Source organism: Protopterus annectens, chromosome 17.part0 (genome assembly GCF_019279795.1).
Source record: "Protopterus annectens isolate FY-2018-M chromosome 17.part0, PAN1.0, whole genome shotgun sequence".
Lineage (NCBI taxonomy): Eukaryota > Metazoa > Chordata > Ceratodontiformes > Protopteridae > Protopterus > Protopterus annectens.
The window spans coordinates 540,929,206-540,950,284 of record NC_056751.1 but is presented as its reverse complement, the minus strand read 5'-3'; the positions used below and the strand labels follow the sequence as shown (position 1 = coordinate 540,950,284).

The window sequence follows — 21,079 nt, the reverse complement described above, 5'->3', positions numbered from 1 at the left end:
ACGAATGGCCAGTCATTGTATTATGTTGAATTTACATAGTTAGAAACTTTAGAATATGCAGTTTTATACAGTTTCGATGAAATAGAAAATGTAACCGTTCTTATACGTAACTAATAAAGTCGCAGGTGTACATTAGGTTTTATCAATTGAAATGGGTTGCAATACAGTTTGAGTACACAAAACTGTCTCTTAAAAATTTACAACTGAATTTCCTTCTAAAAAAAAGAAAACTCAATTGGAAGTGAGTAAAAAAATAGAGATTAGAGATAATCTGAGTGACTAAGAAAAGAAGAGAGGAGTAAGAATAGTTCAATGAGAAAGGAAAACAATGGAGGGACTCTAAACATTTTTTTATAATTTAAAACCTTTTTACGAGTTCATCCATTATCCCTAAAGCATTTACAAGCAGCTTTCTTGTGCTCAGTAAGAGTATCTTGATGCCTTATTTCAGATCATAGTTTATTACAAAGAGCTAGGCCCAGCCTTGCAAAGACTATTTAACCATGATTACTTTTAAAAGGGGAACAGATGAATGATACTAAGCAATACTGGGAATCTCTTGGGAAGTAGGACTGTTCCTTGGTTGGGAACTTTCATTTCAATGAGGGTAGTAGCAGTCATTTAGAATTTTATATAGCAAGGTGTAAGGAAGATAACAGAATCTTTCAATAATAAATAGCCGATTTAGGCCATTTTGAAGATTTCAGAGATAAATGGGGGGGGGGGGGTCCCAAATCAAGTACAGTTTTAAAATATTCTGTTTCACTTAAAAAGTCAATAGAATAAGGAGTGAGCAGCCAAGTTAACAAACAAACAACATTTATTAAAGATTAAGCACTTTCATCTGGTATGCAACAACAGACTTCTTCAGAATCAAATTAATTCCAGTTAACACAATTAAATAGTCCGCTAAAAAATGATATGATTAAATAACACCAATAAGAATTAAATACAAATAAATTCCCCTCCATTTCTCCACTGTGTTAACTTCTCTTGGACTAAATGAAAATGTTTCTGTTTCTAGCATTTTAAAGTTACGATCATTTTATGTGTAAGCATATAGGAATAGGTTATGTTTGGTTGTTTGATATTTTATTAAAATATTTATATGTTCTATAATATTGTTACAAGTGGAGAAATGGTGGTCAAAATATTATGCACCTCAGTTATTTGCCATATTTGTTTTTCTTTCAGCATGCTTCCACATGCAAATCTGGATGTGTCTGCCCCTCTGGACTCTACCTGAATGAAGAAACAGAATGTGTAAAACCAAATGAATGTTCATGTATGTTTGCTGGAGAATATTTTAGAAATGGAATGACTATGACCAGTGGCTGCCAACAATGGTAATATGCTATGATTTTAAATAGACAGCTAGAAGAAAGCTTAATACATACGTTTGATCTGTAGTTGCTGTTGCATAGATTCTATATAAAATAAATGCCAAAATTAAGCTTATTGTCTGCGTTTGTTCCACAAATATGGTTCCTTAGATTCTAAACGGAACAAATAATTAAGCTTATTATCTATGTTTATTCCAAAGTTATGGTGCCTTAGAATCACTGTGAAGCTTTGTAGTTTAAACGTTCTTATTTATACCTGCAAATATTTGTATAAGTAATTATTTATTTGTTTTTGCTGTGTCTGCTGTTTTCATAATACACCATGTATCATCACCTCTATTTGTGGAGGTAACCTTTTTGATGATATTGTGATACTGCGCCATACAATGCAATATAATGAATACCAGGTAGCTATGCAGGATACATTACCACTAAAAATACCATCCAAAATGTACAAATTTTAAAAGTGAATTTCCATTGTCAAACTAATGTGAAACACAACATGACAATAAAAAAAATACAGACAGCGTGCAAGCCCTGAGGTATCTTCACAAATTAAATATGTTATGCAGAGCAGTTTCAACCTCTGCATCTCTTCATTTCAGTTTGGATGTTCTGCTACCACACTGCCAGACTTTAATATACTGACTGCAATCACTGTAAAAATGAAAAACAAGTTATATTCTGCAGTAAAGAAAGAAAGAGGGCAGGAAAAGTGGGAGATAGAAAAGATGAACAAGGATAAGAAGTAATTCTGGTTGGCTAACAGAATAAAAGAGTAGGTAGTGACTACAAAGAGCAAGGTATCAGAGGTACACTACCTGCTTCTGCAAAGTGACTTCACAGATGGTGCAAAAAATTATCAGGACACAAGACAAAGACAGAAAGTTAAAGAAGACAGCCAGGTTATTGTAAGTGACTCAGCAGATGGTATAAAGAAACAGGTTGCAAGGTAAAAATAGTAATCGGACACCCTTCATAAGTGATGGTAGCAACAACGTGCTTACCAGTCCACAGGACATCAAAGGCAGATAGAAGGAATACTTCCAGCAACTTCTAAATGAAGAAAACCCCACAGAAGCTGTACTGCCCCAGACAACAGCCTACGAAGAGCGAAGAGAAAAAGCCCACCTTAGCAGAAGTAAGAACAATACTAATAGAAAATAAATTCTGGGAACTCAGCAGGCTGAAATGAGGTCACAGCAGATATGATCAAGATGTTGAGTGAGTTAGGGGAGAAGTGACTTCAGAGGGTATTCATAGCAATATGGAGAGAAAATTATATCCCAGATAAGTGGATAATCACCACTCTAATGCCAGTGTGCAAGAACAAAGGGGGCATTCGCAACAGTGGGCAGTATAGATATATCAATCTCCTATCGCTCTACTTGAAAGTGCTGGAGAGGGTGATTGATAAATAAATATGAAGAGTGATAGAATGTAAGACAGGTGATGAGGTGAATGCAGCACAACTGACACAAAGTTTGCCATGAGAAAGATAACTGAGAAGAAGCTAGATATGAGGAGAGAGTCAAGGGGGGCATTCCTAGTCTTGTAGAAATCATCCAACAAGGTCTCAAGAAAGCTAATTTTTTGGCAGTCTTGAGGTAATTTGAAATCCCAGAAATATTGGTAGAATTAGTGCAGTCTGTATACTAGAACCCAATGGAACAAGTCTGAGAAGTGTTCAGACAAATAAAGGGATTCCTAGTGGGAGTGGGTGTGTATCAGAGATCAATCATCTCTTTGCTTAATGCTCTTCATGCCTATGATAGAATACATTAGCGAACAGTTTAACAAATCTGCTGTATGCAGTGTGGTATTACAAACAGACCCTGTAAAGGAGCTTCAGCAGATAAGAGACTGGAATGAAAAACTGATGGCACACTGGATGAAACCAATTACAGACAAGGCAGTTGGCATATCTGCAAATGGTGGAAATCAGAAGAGGCTGTAAATTGAGATAAAAGGAAAACTAGTGGAAAAGATTAACATATTTGAATATCAGTAGGCTGCAGTCAACTGGCACAGTGCCATGGGTAGTATGCAAAAGAAAAATGCAAAAGAGGCTGAATAGTAAGTTGTACAAAACAGTGGTACTTCTAATACCACTGTGTGGTACAGAAACTAAGGCACTGAAGGAAGAGCAATTGAGAAAGCTAGACATGCTGCAGATGAAGTGCCAGAGATGGGTGTTAAATGCATTAAAATGCACACTGTGGGACAGAGGAAGTATTGAGAATATCAGACCAGAAATTAAATTATCCCCAGTAGCAGACAAAGTCAAAGAGAAGAGATTCTATTGGCTTGGGCATATGCAGAAAAGCAGATGATGATTTAATGAAGAACATTTGGGAGAAGCATAGGAAGAAGGCAAGAGTACACAAGATCATCAAGCAAAGAGATGGACATATTGCATGAGAGAAGACCTGCAACAGTTAGGCATAACAGTTGGAGAAGGTAAGACAGTAACACTAAACTGAGAGATGTTGACAGCTGATTCAACACCACGACCCCATGTAGAAAATGAAAAAAAATGGGGGGGTTGATGATGGTTACATTGTGCTGTAGACAAATGTGTGTGAGTGGATAGATGTTTATTATATTTGTTCACAAATCCACTTTCCACCCACATTGCAGGATGCAAAGGGGTATAGCTCACTTGTTTGACATGCTTCATTAATTAAAGTGTTTAATTTTTATTACTTTTAATATGTTCATGTTTTCTTTTATTTTGTGATAATTTGATGCAGTACAGTCTATGACCAAAATTTGAGTGTTCTGAGAATTCATTGTTTTGGAATCAATGTTACTGTATTCTTTTTATTGCCATTTTATTCTGTCTTTGGCATGCATTTAGTGGCAGCTCTTCCTTCAAATGCAATTGCAATTAGTCAATTTAATAGCTGCATATTTTTTTAATTTGTCTTAACTAGAAAGGTTGACCTGTAATCAGTTTATTGACCTGTTTTTTCACAAAATGCATTACATAACACCTGCTAATAGTTGACATTCAGCAGATTGCGGGGGCTACATACTGACTTGACTGTGCAGTTGTATAACAATAGTATGTAGGCCAGGTAGAGAACAACCTACCTGGTAAACAGTCGGTTGTGAGCAGATGGCCATAGCAAGGCTTCCTGCTGAATCATGAGACTTGTGAAACTGTCCCTTTAACTGATTCTAGTCTATGATGGTTAAAATGATAGACCACCTAAATTAGCCTTATGCAGAAGACCTCTGGCAGTATGCTTCCAAACAGTAAGTCGAATCCTTTTTGCACTCAAAAATGCTGTATCTGCTTCAGTGAAAAATAGTGTGGAGTTCCTCTGCATAACCTACAGTGACATTTTTGGCCATTTGTTATTCAGGAATCATATAGTACTACTACTAATAATAAATCTGATGTCAGTTTTCATTCTGTTTACAACTAATGGGGACTCGGCCGCTGTAAAAGCTCATGGCAACTTGAAACTCTCAAGCTTCTCCCTTACCCATAATGCACCATTCAGTGAAAGATGTATTGATTTGTCTTTCGAGCTATTAGGGTAGATAAATACTTGTTTTTCTTTATTAGTGTGATATTCTTCCTCAAGGCGGCCGCAGAGCTTCTCCTCTTCAATCCTCGGCTGGGGCACCTTCTGTGCGGAGTCTGCATGTCCTCCCTGTGCTCGTGTGGGTTTCCTCAGGGTGCTTCGGTTTCCTCCCACATCCCAAAGACATGCTGTAGGTGGATTTGACACTCTAAATTAGCCCTAGGTGTGAGTGCGTGCGTGCGTGTATATGTGTGCCTTTTGTGGAAGGTTGGGCTGGCAACTCGACACTGTAAAACCTCCACTGCCAATCATGAGCGGACAGGTGATCTGCTGTGGTGACCCCTAACTGGGGAAAAAGCCAAAAGAAGAAGTGTGATATTCTTCCTTAATCTTCCCTTTTTTTGTACTAACATATTCTTGATACTATTATTAGCATCTTTTTATCTCCCTTCACCCTTCTACATTTATCGTAGTTCTTTACTACCTTTGTAGGTAGTCTTTTCTCTCTCTTATTTTTTTTCTTCCTGTTAAAAAAAAAAAAAAAAAAAAAACTTTTATACACAGACACACACACACATATATATATATATATATATATACATATATATATATATATATTATATATATACATATATATATATATATATATATATATATATATATATATATATATATATATATATATATATATATATATATATTATATATATACATATATATATATATATATATATATCTTTAAATCTTGTTGTTGTTGTGTTTGTAGTTATTCTGCCTAGTAATTTTTTGTAGCAGTTTATTTCCTCTTCTACTAAGCATGGTTGAAAAAGAAAAAGCTCCTGCAGCTTTTAAAAAGTATGGGAAGTGCAATCAGAAGATTCCCTCTCTGTGTTTATTGTCTTGGCCCCCTCCACCTTCAAGAGAGCTGCTCAATTTGTCATGCATTCAACCCCAAGCGTTGGTTGACCACAAAAACAAATTGATTTCGAAGGGGCTTTTACCGTCTTCTTTTGGCGATGCCATAGCTGGTGAAACCTCTAAAAAGTTTTCCTCTCTGAGCTCCTCTTCTGTTTCTTCTAAGGCCTTGGAGAAAACTTTGAAAAAACCTTCTTTGGATCCTACTGTTTTCGTAGAATCTGTCTATGAAAAAGAAAATTAGACTCTCAGATCTGACCTCCTTGGATCAGAGAAAAGTGAAAAGTCTTTTGTTGGATCAGACCATTTCTTTGGATCTGAAGTCTCTTGACAATTAAGGATTTATCAGGTCTGAAGACATTGGATATGACAAGACTGAAGGATGTGGCTCCTAGGACAAGGTGCTCCCCTTCTGTGGACCTGGTCCCATCGATAGTACCTTCTCCCTTCCTTTATAGACCAGATTCTCCTTACAAACAGTCCTCTTGTTCTTCTAGAAGTCTCACTGTGGAAGATGTGGAGAAAGTAGTTTTTGGTTTAGTTCCTACCACTTCAGGTCAGGAATCCCATATATCCATGACACTACCTCTAACTCTTCCTCTTCTGACTTCCACTGTGGTCTTGGAGCCCTTGGTTCCAAGTTGTCCAAGTCCATCTTCTTCAGATCTGAGGATCATTGTATCCTTGGATCCGAAGTTTGCTCTGAGCTCTTCCATGCAATCAGATCCAGAGAGCTCTCAGAGCTGATTCTACCCTGTCGGATTCGAGTTATATCATTCAACTCCGAGTTTCGGAGCCATCTCTACACCTTGGAGCTTCAGCAAGTGTTAGTTTGGCTCTGACGTCTAGAGCAAGGAAGGACCAAGGATCAGAAAGCCTGCCTGTCAGATCTGGGTTTCTATCCCTTTCCAGGAAGCTCAACCTATAAGACTTTGGAGAGAGTCCTGTCAGCAACCATGACCCAGATGAGTCCTGTTCCTTTGGGTCCTGCATTTACATCACATCCACCTCTGCATCAAGAGTCATACCTAACCTTCCCACAAGGACAAGCCAGTACCAAAACCACATTACACCCATTTGGGTATTTCCACCTTTTCCGATACCTCCCCATATTATCCCACTGAGGACATCCCTTGGAAGAAGCATGCAAGAGAAATAATTTGGATTCCCCTGAATCTGTCACGGAGGAGACAGATTTTGCGTAGGGAGAAGGGCCTCCACAGTCACTTCCTGTAGTTGTCTCATTCAGACATATCCTCAGACTCCTGAAACAGAGAGGTGGCTGGAAGCCCAACAACCCTTCATTGGAGGAATCTATGCTTCTGGAGGCATTTGGTACTGGCTCATCTGCTTCTAGGGTATTTCCATGTGCTGATGAGCTCCTCAAATTGGTCTCGTGGTGGACATGAAAGGAACCTGACACCATTGAGCCCATACCTAGGAAGCCTGATAAGATTATGGCCCCTCCAGAAGATAAATAGTTCTGGTCCAAGGCCCCCCTGTTGATGCCATGGTCATAGCGGCGGCCACCAGAAAGGAGCTAGCTGTGTTCATCCCCCCCGACAAGGAGTCACGGACAATGGACAGATTTGGGAAGCATGTCTGTGCTTCATGGACCTTTGCCTTGAGGTCTCTGAACAATTTGGCATATTTCACCAGACTACAGAGGGATCTGATTAAGGAATTCTCAGATACCCTGGGAGAAACCATGTCTGAAAAGGTGAAAGATTCCGTCACCTTACAGCCAACGACCCAACATTTGAAAATGAACTCGTTGATGAGACTTATTTTCAATGTAGCAGAAGCAACCTCAAGGGCAGTGGGTTCAGGCGTAGCTATTAGGAGATATGCCTGCATGTGCTTGTGTGACTTTGCATAGCTTTTTAAGTCTACGTTTGTCAATACTCCATTTGATGGCATCTCTGTTTTTTGGCATCTCTGTTTTTGGCCGCAAAGTAAAAGACATACTATCCAGGTGTGAGAAAGATGGAAAGACCCTTTCGGCTATAGGCATGTGTTTTTTCCACCCATCAAACATCCTTTTTGAGGAATCACTGAGGTGGTGGAAAGATGTGTTCAAGAAATCACAAAGATCTTTCCAGAACACACATGGAGAACATTCCCCCAGAGGCAGAGGGGGGAGTTCAAACGGTTGACAAACCCTTCCAGTGCTCCTGAAAGAAGGCCCAATTGCCCACTTCTGGAGACAATTGAGGGTCAATTGTCCCTGCACCAGAGAGCCTGCCTAAACATAAAAGATACTTGGATACAGTGGATCATGTACAAAGGATATGTAATTCCTTTTTTCCTCTTCCCCTCAACTCTAGGAAAATCCTTGATATTCTACCTAGTCAGAGGATTCAGGCAGCTATTCAAATTTAAAAGCTGCTAGAAAAAAGTCATCCAAGAGGTCCCCCCAGACCAGAAAGGATACAGAACTCAGTCAAGATTCTTTTTAATGCCAAAGAAAATAGGGGACTAGAGACTAATTTTGGATCTCAGCAACCTGAACAAATTTGTTCGAAAGACAAAGTTTTAGATGGTCACAGTTCAGTCCATTCTTCTGTCTTTGGAAAAGGATGATTGGATGTGCTTAGTAGATCTTCAGGATGTGTACTATCATATAAAAATAAACAGATGATCCAGGAAATTCTTGTGCTTCTGGCTAGGCGCTAGTCATTATCAGTTCAGGGCACTGCCTTTTGATCTCAACACAGCCCCCAGAGTGTTCACCAAAGTTATGGCAGTGGTAGCAGCTCATTTGAGACTGCAAGGATTCCATGTGTTTCCATACTTAGACAACTGGCTTATTACCACTATGACCAGGCATTAACTCATCATGGCAAGAGAAGAAATCATCCAGGCTTGTACAAGTTTAGGAATAACCAAAAATTTTGAGAAGTCAAATCTAGAGCCAACTCAATTTCTAGTATTTACAGGAGAGCTACTCGATGCAAGATCAGCAGTAGCCTCCCTTCCTCTTTCCAGAGTTGAAACTTTAATGTCACAATTCAGCAAGATACTTTGCAGGACCACAATGTTGGCTTGCCTAGTTCTGCAAGCTCTAGGATCAGTGACAGCAGTGATAACCCTTGTCTTCTAGCTATGTTTCACATGAGAATTCTTCAGTGGATGTTGGCGATACTTCAACTCCCCTTATTCACTCATTATGAACTCATGCAAGAAAAGTCTCACGTGGTGGATCAAGTTGGAACAACTGCTACAGGGCAGTCTATTTGTCCGCTTGCAGCCCAAGGCCATAGTTAGTGATCACAGATGCTTCCCATCTAGGGTTGGAGGGCATTACTTGGGAAAGACAGTCCAAGACATTTGGTCCCCTGAAGAAGCCAATTTACATATCAACATACTGGAATTGAGAGCAGTGCTTTTAGCATTGCAAGCCTTTCTTGATGCTCTCCCATCAGGAGCGATTGCAGTACAAACAAACAATATGTCAGTGGTTTGGTATAACAACAAATGAGGAACATGATCGTACCCCCTATGTCAAGAAGCAATAAGGGTGTGGCAATGGGCAATATCTTCCAACTGCTTTCTCTTTGCAACACACATTCTAGGGAACTCCAACATGCTAGCAAACAAGTTGAGCAGGTGCATTTTGTTACCTCATGAATGGTCCCTTAACCAGAAAGTTGCTTAACTAATTTTCTGCAAGTGGGGCCAGCCGTGCTGCGATCTCTTTGCATCTTCCCTAAACAACAAGTGCAAAAGCTATTTTGCCCTAATCTCTCCATAGGGGGGGGGGTCACCAAGGGATGCTCATCCCCACAACTGGCCCCCCCCAGACTACTTTACGCATACCCCCCAATTCCTGTAATCCCAAAATTCCTTCAGAGAGCTGCCATGTTGAAGACCAAGATCATTCTCTTTGCCCCATTTTGGCCTCAACAGATTTAGTTTCCCTTCCTATGGCCTCATTTAATTCACCAACCTTATATTCTGGACCCAGCTGCAGATCTCCTGTCTCATTCGATGGGCGTAATACATCCAGACCTCATGAACTTCACGCTGACAGCTTGGTTCCTCCAATTCCAATAAAAGCCCGACAATTTATACTCTCTTCCTTCATCACATCTTGTTGTCTTCCCTTAAGCCATCACTAGGAAACTTTATGCTAGTAAGTGGAAAAGATTTCTACACAGGGCTGTGCAAAAGCATGTAGACCCTTTCTTGGCCCCAGTTGATCATGTTCTGGAGTTCTTGACACTACAATTCCACCAAGGGGCCAGTTTTTCAACAGTAAAAGTCCATTTGGCAGCAATTTCTAATTTCCACATTAGTTGTGGTGGCTGTTCACTGGCCTCTCATAAGCTATGTAAAGCCTCCTTATGTGGCATAATTCTTCTCAAATCTCCTTTTAAAGATCCCACTCCACCATGGAATCTGAATCTTGTACTGCAGTCCTTGATTCTTCCACCCTTCGAGTCTGCACATGATTGTGACCTAAAATTTCTGTCTTGGAAGACCTTAGTCTTAGTTGCCATCACTTATGGCAGACAAATTTCGGAAATTCAGGCATTGTCGATGAAACCTCGTTATCTCATTTTCCATAAGGACAGAGTCTCCATACCAACCAATGTATTCTTTTTGCCCAAAGTGGTATCACACACCAGCATAAATAAATGCATCAGTCTACCAGTCTTCTTCCCAAATTATTCCAACAAAGAAGAATACTTGTTACATTTGTTAGTGTGCATAAACAACTATGTTTCTATCTACATAGAACAAAAGAGATCAGAGCAAATGATCATTTGTGTGTATCCTTTGTTGATCTTAAATTGGGATCACCTGTGTCCAAAGTCACCTTTGCTAAATGGCTTACTGGCATATCTCCATTATTTACAACAAATCGGATATGACTTTGCCAAAGAAGGTACTCATTCATTGAACCAGAGCTGTAGCTACCTCCTCAGTTTTCCACTCAAAAATTTCCATGGGTGACGTTTGTTCAGCAGCAACTTGAGATTCCCATCACACCTTTATCTCTTATTATAAGTTGGATATGGTGTTCAGAGGTAGGGCATCTTTTGGCTCAGTGGTGCTTAAAAATATCCTTCCTTGAGTCCACCCAGGGTTCTAGGTAGATGGGGACTCTCCCATCACTTGAGGACAGAATGAAAATTGACATCAGGTAAAGAAGTTATGCACTTACTATAATGTTCCATCTGTGTTGTCCATTTTCATTCTTCCTCAGCTCCCCACCCACCAGCCATCGACCTTTTTGGGTTTATTTTAGAAAAGTGAGCAGATCTAACAAATTTGTTATAGCTTACGAACATTACCACCTCAAGATGTGGCATTGTCTTGTTGTCTCTCTCTGTTTATATATATATATATATATATATATATATATATATATATATAGATATATATATATATATATATATAAAGTTATAAGAGCACGTCTTTCTGTTATAGCTTGCAAACAAGATCAAAGATCTGAGGTAATGGAGGATGGTGCATTATGGGTATGGGAGAAGCTCAAGAGTTTCAAGTTGCAAAGAGCTTTTACAGCGGCTGAGAAAGATCTAATGTCTTGGATCCAAACCCAAGCAATTGAGGAAGAATCAAAATGGACAACAAAGATGGAACACTATGGTAAATACATAATTTCTTTTTATTATTGTTATATTTATCTTAAACAAGAGACTTTATTGTTTCAACTTATGATGAGAGTTGATATCATGAAAATACGTCAGCTATAAAATGGAAGTGTAAGTACTGGGAAAAATATATTGCCCTTATCTGTTACTTTTCATTTTATAGAGTCTCCTTAAATATAACATTACCTGCAGATTCATGGCAATTCACTGAATGACCATTTCATTGAAAAACATCTGACTGAGTCAAAATGGCTGAAAGCCAAATTATCTGAAAGGCCATGTCATTGAATTCAAAATAACAAACATAATAAGGTCAAAAACAGCCAAGAGAAACATTTTGAAAGATACAAGTGTGTGTGTGAATTGGGTATATCCAGCAAAATAAAATACTCTGGTGCAGTCATAAAATTAATAACAGATACAATAGGGAAATAAAGGTAATATTTATCTTTGAAAAATATCACAGTCATAAAAGAGAGTCTAAAATAAAGCACAAAGGCTGTTTACTTTTACTATCAAATCTTGATCTGACAATGAACTCCGCTTTCTTGCAAAGGATGAAGTCACTTATAAGCTATCCTATAATTTTCATCTGAAAGTTAAAAAGGAAACATTGTGACTGTAATATGTTATCATTAAACAATGACGTTGTCATCTTGCCACAAAACATTGTAATCTACCTGCAGAAAAAATATTGATCAAACTTCATAATAAGCAAAGTCGTATGTCAGAAGGCTAGAAAGATAAGTGAAGACATCTTTTATATATCTACAGATGTGATAATTGTTGCCCTGAGTAAAACAAAATAATAAAGTTCCACGTGACAGGACAACACAACTGGATGATTTTAATACAGATTCACAAAAAATATGACTTAGACCTCTTTTGTAATGTTAAGTAAAACATTTGTATGCAACAGATCTCTGAACTACAGCAATAGGTTATACATTTACCAGTTCAAGGTGGATGTGGACAGCCGCTCTGGTAGGTAAGGTATTTGTGTTTAGAGCGGGGTTTTCTTATGGGACAGCACTACTTCATCAATTTGGTTAGGGATGACATTTAGACAGGTGGTCCGGAATAGGGTGGGCAAACTTTTGTCAGGTATTTTGAAGATAGCTGGCAAATTCTATCCAGTTGTTTTCACTGGTAAGTTCTGCTAGGGAGACTGGAGACACATTTTGCTATTGTGGGCATTGCTCTAGTGTATGTTGTTGTGTGGTGTGAATGTTAGCTTAGACTGGGGCAACACAAAGGAGACAGGATAGGAAGTAATCACTGGTGGTAAACTTTAAGGATTTCTCTGATTGATAGATTTTGATTCTGTATAACACACCTAGTATTTGAAGAGTTTTTTTTATGACACTGGATATATGGAGGCCAAATTTTAATTTATTGTCCAGAGTAACTCTGAAAAGTTTTGTTTTTGGGACAATAAACAGGATAATATTGTTGGAAAAAGTAAATCAAAGTTAGTATGAGTGACAAGACTGGATGTGGGTAGGAAAAGCATGACTTTTGTCTTTTTAGTTTTACTTTTTAATTTCTCTTAGTCTTTTGGATTTCTAATACTATGACCAGAATGGACCCCATTCCTAAGTCAAAGCATGATTAAAGTTCACAAAATTAATATTGTTTCAGTCTTTGATCTTAGCCAGAAGTGCTCTTCATACAATGTACGCAGTATTGACGCCTCAATTTTTTTTATAAGATCCGTTTCTCCTACTCATACTATTGTACCTTTCGGGGTATCCTTCTTCCACATTGCCCTCATTTCTGCCTGTACATCGTGGTATTTTATGACTTTGCATCTCTCTCTGTACGTAAAACACTGTAGTCACTGGGTGTAGCAGTTTCAATGATCAATGCTACTTTTGTCTTCTTTTCATGGACTGCTATATCTGGTTTTCTCATATCTGTTTTTTAAACTGTTGATAATGGGTGATCCCATGTGATGCAGACTTCACAATTTTCTGTAATGCTTTGTGGCTCATGTTTCCAGTGTTTTTCAGCAAATTGGATATTATAATGTTTACATAATCCCCAATGCTATAGTCTTGCCTCATTATTATGCCTTTCAGTATGCAGTCCTTCTACCATTAGTATATCACAACCAGTAACAAGATGGGTGACTGTTTCCAATTCTGTTTTACAAAACCTACATTTGTCTGTTTCTCCCTCATATTCAATGGACTTTGTAAACCAAAGTGTACATAGACCGTTATCTTGGGACACCAGTACCTCTCCTGAACCATTCCTGCATTTGATCCTGATCAACGTGAGGTTGTTCTAAAAGTTTTCTATTCTTGCAACTGTATTTATGAATTTTCCACATTTTTTTGCTGTCTGATCAGATACTTCACTTTATATTCTTTCTTTTGTTTTTTTTTCTGGCACATTCAGTTGATGCATGATTTTTATCTACTTCTGGTTCGATTTCCATTCCCACTTGACACTGATATGCTTCTGTTAAACTAAGCACGGAATTCACCTTAAACTTATTCTCCTGATGTTTTAAAACTTTTCACTGCATTTGGGTCTTGTGATGTCAGCAGATATGTATGCAGTCATATGACTGCAGATCTGTACATGTAATCAATTTCAAGGAGGCCCATACCTCCTTCAGAATAGTGAATATATAGTCTTGGTATACACTGATTTTTACAAATCATTTGATAAGCATTCTTCTTGTTTTGCTGTCTAACCACTCCAGTACCATATGGGGCCAGTCATTCATTCCAAAACTGTAAGTTAGGACAAGAACAAATTGGTTTATAGCTTGGCCTTTGTTTCTAGATGTCATGGCTGTTTTCAGTATTAATTTTAGTCTTCCAAAATATTCCATACATTTTATTCACATTTGTTAATGTTTTATTGTTGATCCTTCATCAATTCCCAAATATTTATACATTCCCTTTTGCATAAGTTCTTTTTTATCACATTCCTGTCCCAGGCTTATGCTTTCTTCATGCTGCAGCTTTCCTGCTTTAAAGGTTGCTTTTGCATATTTATCAAGACCAAATGACATTCTTATATGATCTGAAAAAATTTTGACTACTTGCAGTTGTGCTTTCAGTTTCTCATCTGATGAGCTATATAGTTTTAAATCATCAACAAAGAGAAGATGAGAAGTCTTTAAACTTTGATTTCTGGGAACCAAATTATAGCCATGACCTAAACTGTTAAGTAGAGAGCTTAATGAGTTAAGGGAAAGACAAAAGAGTAGTCATGACAGAGTCACCCTGGAATATCTCACTTGAATTTTTATCCCTAGAATAATAACGTGTCCTTTGTCATGGCTTAACTGCAAAGTAGTGTGCCACTGTTTCATGGTCATTGTAATGTAATCGATCAGTGTAGAGTGTATCTTATACATTTTTAAGCACTCTCTTATACATGAATGTGGGCTACTATCAAATGCTTTTTTGTAGTCAATCCATGCCATACTTAGATTATTCTCCTTTTTACAGTTCTCCATTATGACTTTAACAAGAAATTATCTTTTGTCCCATATTCCTTTGTTAGCTTTTTGTTCCATTTCCATGATTGAATTTTCTTCTAAATGACTATAAACTCTGTCGGCATCAATTCCAGTGTATAGATAAAATGTGAGAAGGCAAGTTATTGGTATATAGTTTTTAGGATACCTTGCAGGTTCGCTCTTAAGTAGAAGTAATATTTTTCTTGTTGTTAACCAGGTTGGTTTCTGTTCAGGATGTGCATATAAATAGTTCTTATTCATTGCTAAATCTTCATGTAAAGATGTTAATACTTTTAGCTAAAAGTTAGGTACTGCATCTGGGCCTGGGGGTTTTCCAGTCAGGAGATTTTCTTGACATTTTTTCAATTTCTCTGGCCGTTACTTCATCCTATTTCATATCATGTACATTAGAACTTCTCATACTTTCTTGTACTACTTCTATCCATTCAACATCTTTGTTATGTTCCACAGGATCTTCATAGATATTTCTCCAAAATGTATCGTTTTTTTTTTTTTTTTTTTTTTTTTTTTTGATGTTTCAATTCCTTTTGCCTAGTTTCCCCATTTTATATAAACCTTTTTTTGGATCATCAATAAGCTGCTTATTTTGTAGTTTTCCTTTATATTTATCTGCATATCTTCTAAGTTTTTCTACGTGCGCCAATATGTTTAGTTTATTATTTTTGTAGTGCATGGTAGATCCTGATCAGTTCTGATAGTGCTCATTGATTTTATCACGTCTGTCTTTCTAAGTATATCTTCCCCGCAGTTGCGTGGGTTTCCTTCTGGTGCTCTGGTTTCCTCCCACATTCCAAAGACATGCTGTAGGTGGATTGGACACTCTAAATTGGCCCTAGGCATGAGTGTGTGTGTGCACCTTCTGTGGAAGGTTGGGCGCTGGGCTGGCAACTCGACACCATAAAAACTCCACTGCCAATCATGAGCGGACAGGTAATCTGCTGTGGCGACCCCTAAATGGGAAAAAGCCAAAAGAAGAAGTTGTTGATCTTTTCCCTTTTCTATACTCTTTAACAGTGACACTCTTGTCTTAATTGTTTTATGTTTTCCTCTATTTGATACTTCCATGATAGCATCTGATTTCACCCCCTTCCTTTCCTTTACTTCCCTGTGCTTTTGTGGTAAGACTTTATCTGTTATTAATTTAGCTACACAATAATATATCCTATTTACTTCTGTTATATCACATGAATTTCTATGAACAGTCCGAATAACTGTGTTCATTTATTTTATCAAACTTCTATCTTTTTGGGTTTTGTTGACTTTCTGTAGTCTACTTCTTTCTTTCTTCTTAATATGTCTGTCCATCTGTATTAAATCATGCATTAGATATTTTTCTTCTAAACAGAGACACATTCCTGATTCTCCATTTCCTGTGGGCATTCTACAGAAAGTTTCAGAGCATCTTCCTGGGATACATTCTCTTCAGTTTCATCCTGTGTCATCCACTGCTCTTTCATATGAGAACTTTCTGGCCTATCACTCTACAACATTGACTGCGTCGGAGTTGCCACAGTTTCCTGTTTCTTCCCTTGCTGTGCAACTCCAACTGAACTTTTGTACTGGTTTCCTGTGGAAGCTTCCAAAGTGTCTTCATTTGGCAACTGATCAAATGTTTCCCTCTCTACTGGTTTCTCCTTAATTTGGGGATCCATTGCTCTGTCCTGCTATTGTGTTATGAGTTAGATTGTCTACACTAAATATTTCACTCTGCAGATAATCCTCAGTTTCTGTTTCTTTAACATCTCCATTACTAATCCTCTTTTTTCGTTTCCTTTTTGTTTTCTTATTCTTTATATTGTAAAATGTTCTATATCCAGATGCCTGTGCCTGTATTTCTCTTTAGATGTCTTTGGTGCTGCTCTTTTTATATTGATTAGTTTTGCTTTCTTCTTTCTGTAAATATTCATAGGTTAATCCTAGGCTAGCTGACCTTGTAAACCATTTTAAGTCTAGCCAGTCTCCCTTGGCAAGAATCAAACCTTGTCCCTCTTGTTTGTGAGGTAAACAACTTAAACATTATGCCACTCCCCAACAACTGCACCATATTAAAGCTCTCTTTCTTTCCCATGTCCATATTTCTTCTTCAGATTCTCCTGCTCCTCCTATTTCTCCTTACTTGGAGGCGCATTGTTCCATCATACTTTGATAGAACCTGTGCTAGACATTCAACATTAAATGTTTCACTTCACAGGTATTGCATAACTTCAACTTCTTTTAACTTCTGCTTTGCTAATCTTGTGTTCTACGTTCCCCCTTTGTGATGTTATTTTTTGTATTATGAAATTTTCCAAATCTGGGTGCCTTTGCCTGTATTTCTCTTCAACTATCTTTGGGGCTGCTTTGTTGTATTTATTAATGTGGCTTTCTCCTTTGCATAAATATTGCACTATATCAGATATCTTTCTTTCCCCACATCTATATTTCTTTTTTATACCTTTATAAAATTCTCTAGAATTTGTTATTTATATTTTCAAACTTTCTCAGTGGCTTCTTTTTCCAAATAGGCCAATGATTCTTGGTCTGCATAATATTTTTCTTAAATCTGTTGTATTAATGAACAGAAATTTGCATTTGAAGCTTTTGACAGTTTTTCTTGTACAAGTATTTTTTTTCCTCTAATTTCACTTTTAATCTTTTTGTATATTTTCTGTCTGGAAATTCTGGACTTCTTGCATAATAGTATATTAACAATGCATATTTTTTTCATATCCTCAATAGTCCACTCTGTCATCTTTATGGCTCTTTTTTTGGCCTGTCACTTTTTGTGATTTTTGTGGACTACTACTTCCTTCTACAACAGGGGGGCTGTCATCCCCCAGAGCCTGGTCTAACCCCATTGTAGGAATGTTTAAGTGTCTCGAGAATTCTACTTTGTCACCAGTGTGCCTACTAGGATTGGACACTTTTTATTGTGATTCTTGTGCACCCAGCTATCTTTTTTTTTTTATTTTTAACCTACTTCTGTCCGTGATATATGCTATATAAAATACAGCCTATGTATCAGTGTTATCTTGGTGAGATTTTGTGAAAAACTGGGTCCACCTCAAGGATTTGAGGATGAATTCACTTCCAGCAATACTGGTCTCCTTTGCTTGCTGATTTATCATCTCTGCATTTGGACTTTTAGCATCAATTATGAGGTCATGTTGTTTTAGCCAGAGTTTGATTGAGGAGTATCGTTTCTGCATTTTGGCTTGCAGTTCATTGATGGAAGGGAAAGTTCATTAATGGAATACTATTGGCCAGTGAGCTCGATTGAATTTTTATAACTATTTCTGCGCCATTATAAGTTATTAATGTTTGTGTGCCATGGCTCATCTTGCAGTGATATTTAATGGTGCTCTGTATAAACAGGCACATAGAACCTTAGCTTTCCCTATAAAACCTTTCCCATAAAAGTCTCAAATACAGTGTAGTCACTTCACAACTCCCCTCTGATGCCTACCTCTCTTTATTCATAACACTGTGTTTGCATAAAATTTTGAATGGGTGGATTATATCCCTATTTTTTTTAGCCCAGTACACATTGGCTTTTCATCCACATCTGGTCTGCTAACAAGTTACTAATCCTGTGACCAATCAATTGTCTCCAGTTGACTGGGCACTTATATAGAATGTAATATTTTTGACTGCATTCAAGCATGTTTTGTACAACTTCACGTTACACATCTAGTTCAAATGTCTGTGTTTTGCAATCTTATTTACTATGGGCTCTGTGTGATATGTAGTCCTAAAACAGCATTTAAAGATATTTTGTCTGTTCCGTAAACCAATCATTATAACCTTCGAGACAAAAATTAGTTAATATTGTTGCTGCATTCATATATAGGAGGCATTTTTATTTATTTTATTTTGTTTATATGTTAATCATGTAAGATGGCTGGACATAAGCATCAGTTTTCAGGAGCAAGCGATTTGCTCAGTCACACAGATTGCTAGTGGAAATTAAGGGAATTAAACCCAGGACTGCAGCATGAAACAGCTCTTATCCTTAACCATCCAACCTAAATTTCCAAATAATAAATTAACTCAAATGCCTGGTGTGGAAAAACACAGCCTTGTTATCCTTTCAGCATCAAAGGCAAGTATACTACCTGTTGGCTTATTAACACCAATAAATAAGAAGGTGTTTTTCTTAGATCAGTGCAGATAACATAAGAGAACAAGAAGTCAGGCTTTCATATGATATTACCCAGTTTTCATTTCTGCCTAAATTTGTTTTGCTGCTTGTGATGGATTAGTCTGATAGCTAGTGCTTTTTAAATATACTTGCTGTTTTGGTTTACTGAAAGGAAGCAAACTGTACTTAAACACCATTAAGAGACTGTTTTTATAGAGCACTTACAATTCCAGAGAAGGAAGTTCTTGCATGCACTCATCCACCAAGATTTACATGTGAAAAACACTTGAACCTGTTTGGATGCTTCCTCACCTTCCTGTAGGATAGGCAAAAGGTATTGGTATTGTTATTGGCATTATTATTATTATTATTATTATTACTCCTACATATGAAACTGTGCAGTCATCAGACAAGATGATGGCAGACGAACTGTTGGCAGGTATAAGGAATTACAGTCTTTACAAAGGCATCATATGTTGACAGTTTATTAACCCTACTAGCAATACATTGTGATTCAGAAGGCAAGATACTGAAAAATATTGTTTTCATGTCCTCTCTAGTTATTTGGAATTATGAGCGTCTCCATAAGCGTACACTCTTCTCAGCCATTATACTTGGAATGTTTTGGATAAAACTTGTGTATTTCTTCTCTTACAGCAAATGCAGAGGAGGCAAATGGGACTGCAGGCTTAATTCAAGGTGCCCTGGGACGTGTGTTTTATATGAGTCGGGCACTGTTTTTACATTTGATGGCAAGCAGTATGTATTTAATGGTGTCTGTACATACACGCTACTTCAGGTAAGACACAAATTATGCACCTAAATTTTAATTTTTCAGCCTTTGCATGTGCATTTCCACTCAGCTGTTATATATGTACCTGCATGTCTGTCTCTGATGCTTTCATGCACTATTTTGTCTATAGACAAAATGAAGCCATTCCTTTGCCATAATGTATAACATAACTAAACTAAAGACTGAAGAAAATAATCCAAAACATGTCTAAAATATTAAGCATCAGAATAGGGATCAAAGTGTATGCAGGACTGCCAAATATATCAGAGTTTATTTCAAATCACATATAGTATAATCTAAATTTGTTTTTAAGGAATAACATGAGTTGTCTTTTAATTACACATTAGTTAAGTTGTACAGCATTATTTTTTATTTATTTAGACTTTGATTACTTGGTTTCTCAGAATTAAGCAAAGCTGTCATGGTGTAGAATGTCAGCAACAGTTGGGTTTTATCATCCCAACACTGATATTGGTTTATTTATTTATCCTTAGTTGACTGGCTTAGTCCTACTAGGATAGTAGCCTCTTTTCCTGGGAGACCTGTGGTGGTATTTGTACTACTAGGGGAAATTTGGCAAGGGCATCAGGGGACTTCCCCTACTTGTTAGGAGTGTGATTTTTCTGTTCCTAGTATAGTGTTGGCTGGAAGAACAGCACTCGGTGAGATCCAGTATGGCAGATGGCAAAGAGGTGAATGCTGGTGCAGTGTCTAAAGCTGTACAAGATTTTGAGGAGCTGTTTCAGCTGAATTTGTTTCATTGGAAGCAAACATTCAAAATAATGAGGAATGTGTTATTACAGCCCTCCAGTCAAGAGGGTTTCAGGATGATATTTTGGGTGAATTGTTTCAGAGTGAGTGGGAATGTGGAAAAGATGTTTCATGTGATAATATTTGTGGAATCCGAAGCTGTTTTGAAAGATCATCACCAGACAAAGAAATCATATGCTGAGACTGTTAAAGAAACTGCAGGGAAAGTGATGGGAGATGAACATAGGAAAGGAAATGTCCACAATCAAAGGGAATTTATGGTGAGAATTTAGAACAAAAAAGAAAAGGAAATGGATGGGTATGACATTTGGGATAATTTAATGATCCCATTTGGAGTGAAGGCTCAATTATTCATAGAGAGACATTTTGTGACACTATTTTTGAGATTGGTTCTCTTCTGGAATTTTTGTTGGAAAGTATGAGAAGAGAATTGTAATCCATGGAATTCTTATGTGGTTAAAGCATTTCACAGAGAAAA

General features: G+C 37.5%; 1 protein-coding gene across 1 annotated transcript in view; it reads left to right on the top strand.

The window, feature by feature from the left end:
- LOC122791455 (mucin-6-like) overlaps window positions 1-21,079 on the top strand; it is a 1,068,266-nt gene that overhangs the window by 803,195 nt on the left and 243,992 nt on the right. The window contains exons 20-21 of the mRNA XM_044059200.1: window positions 1,195-1,346; window positions 19,695-19,836. Coding sequence (XP_043915135.1) covers window positions 1,195-1,346; window positions 19,695-19,836 — 294 coding nt within the window. The remainder of the gene's footprint in view (window positions 1-1,194; window positions 1,347-19,694; window positions 19,837-21,079) is intronic.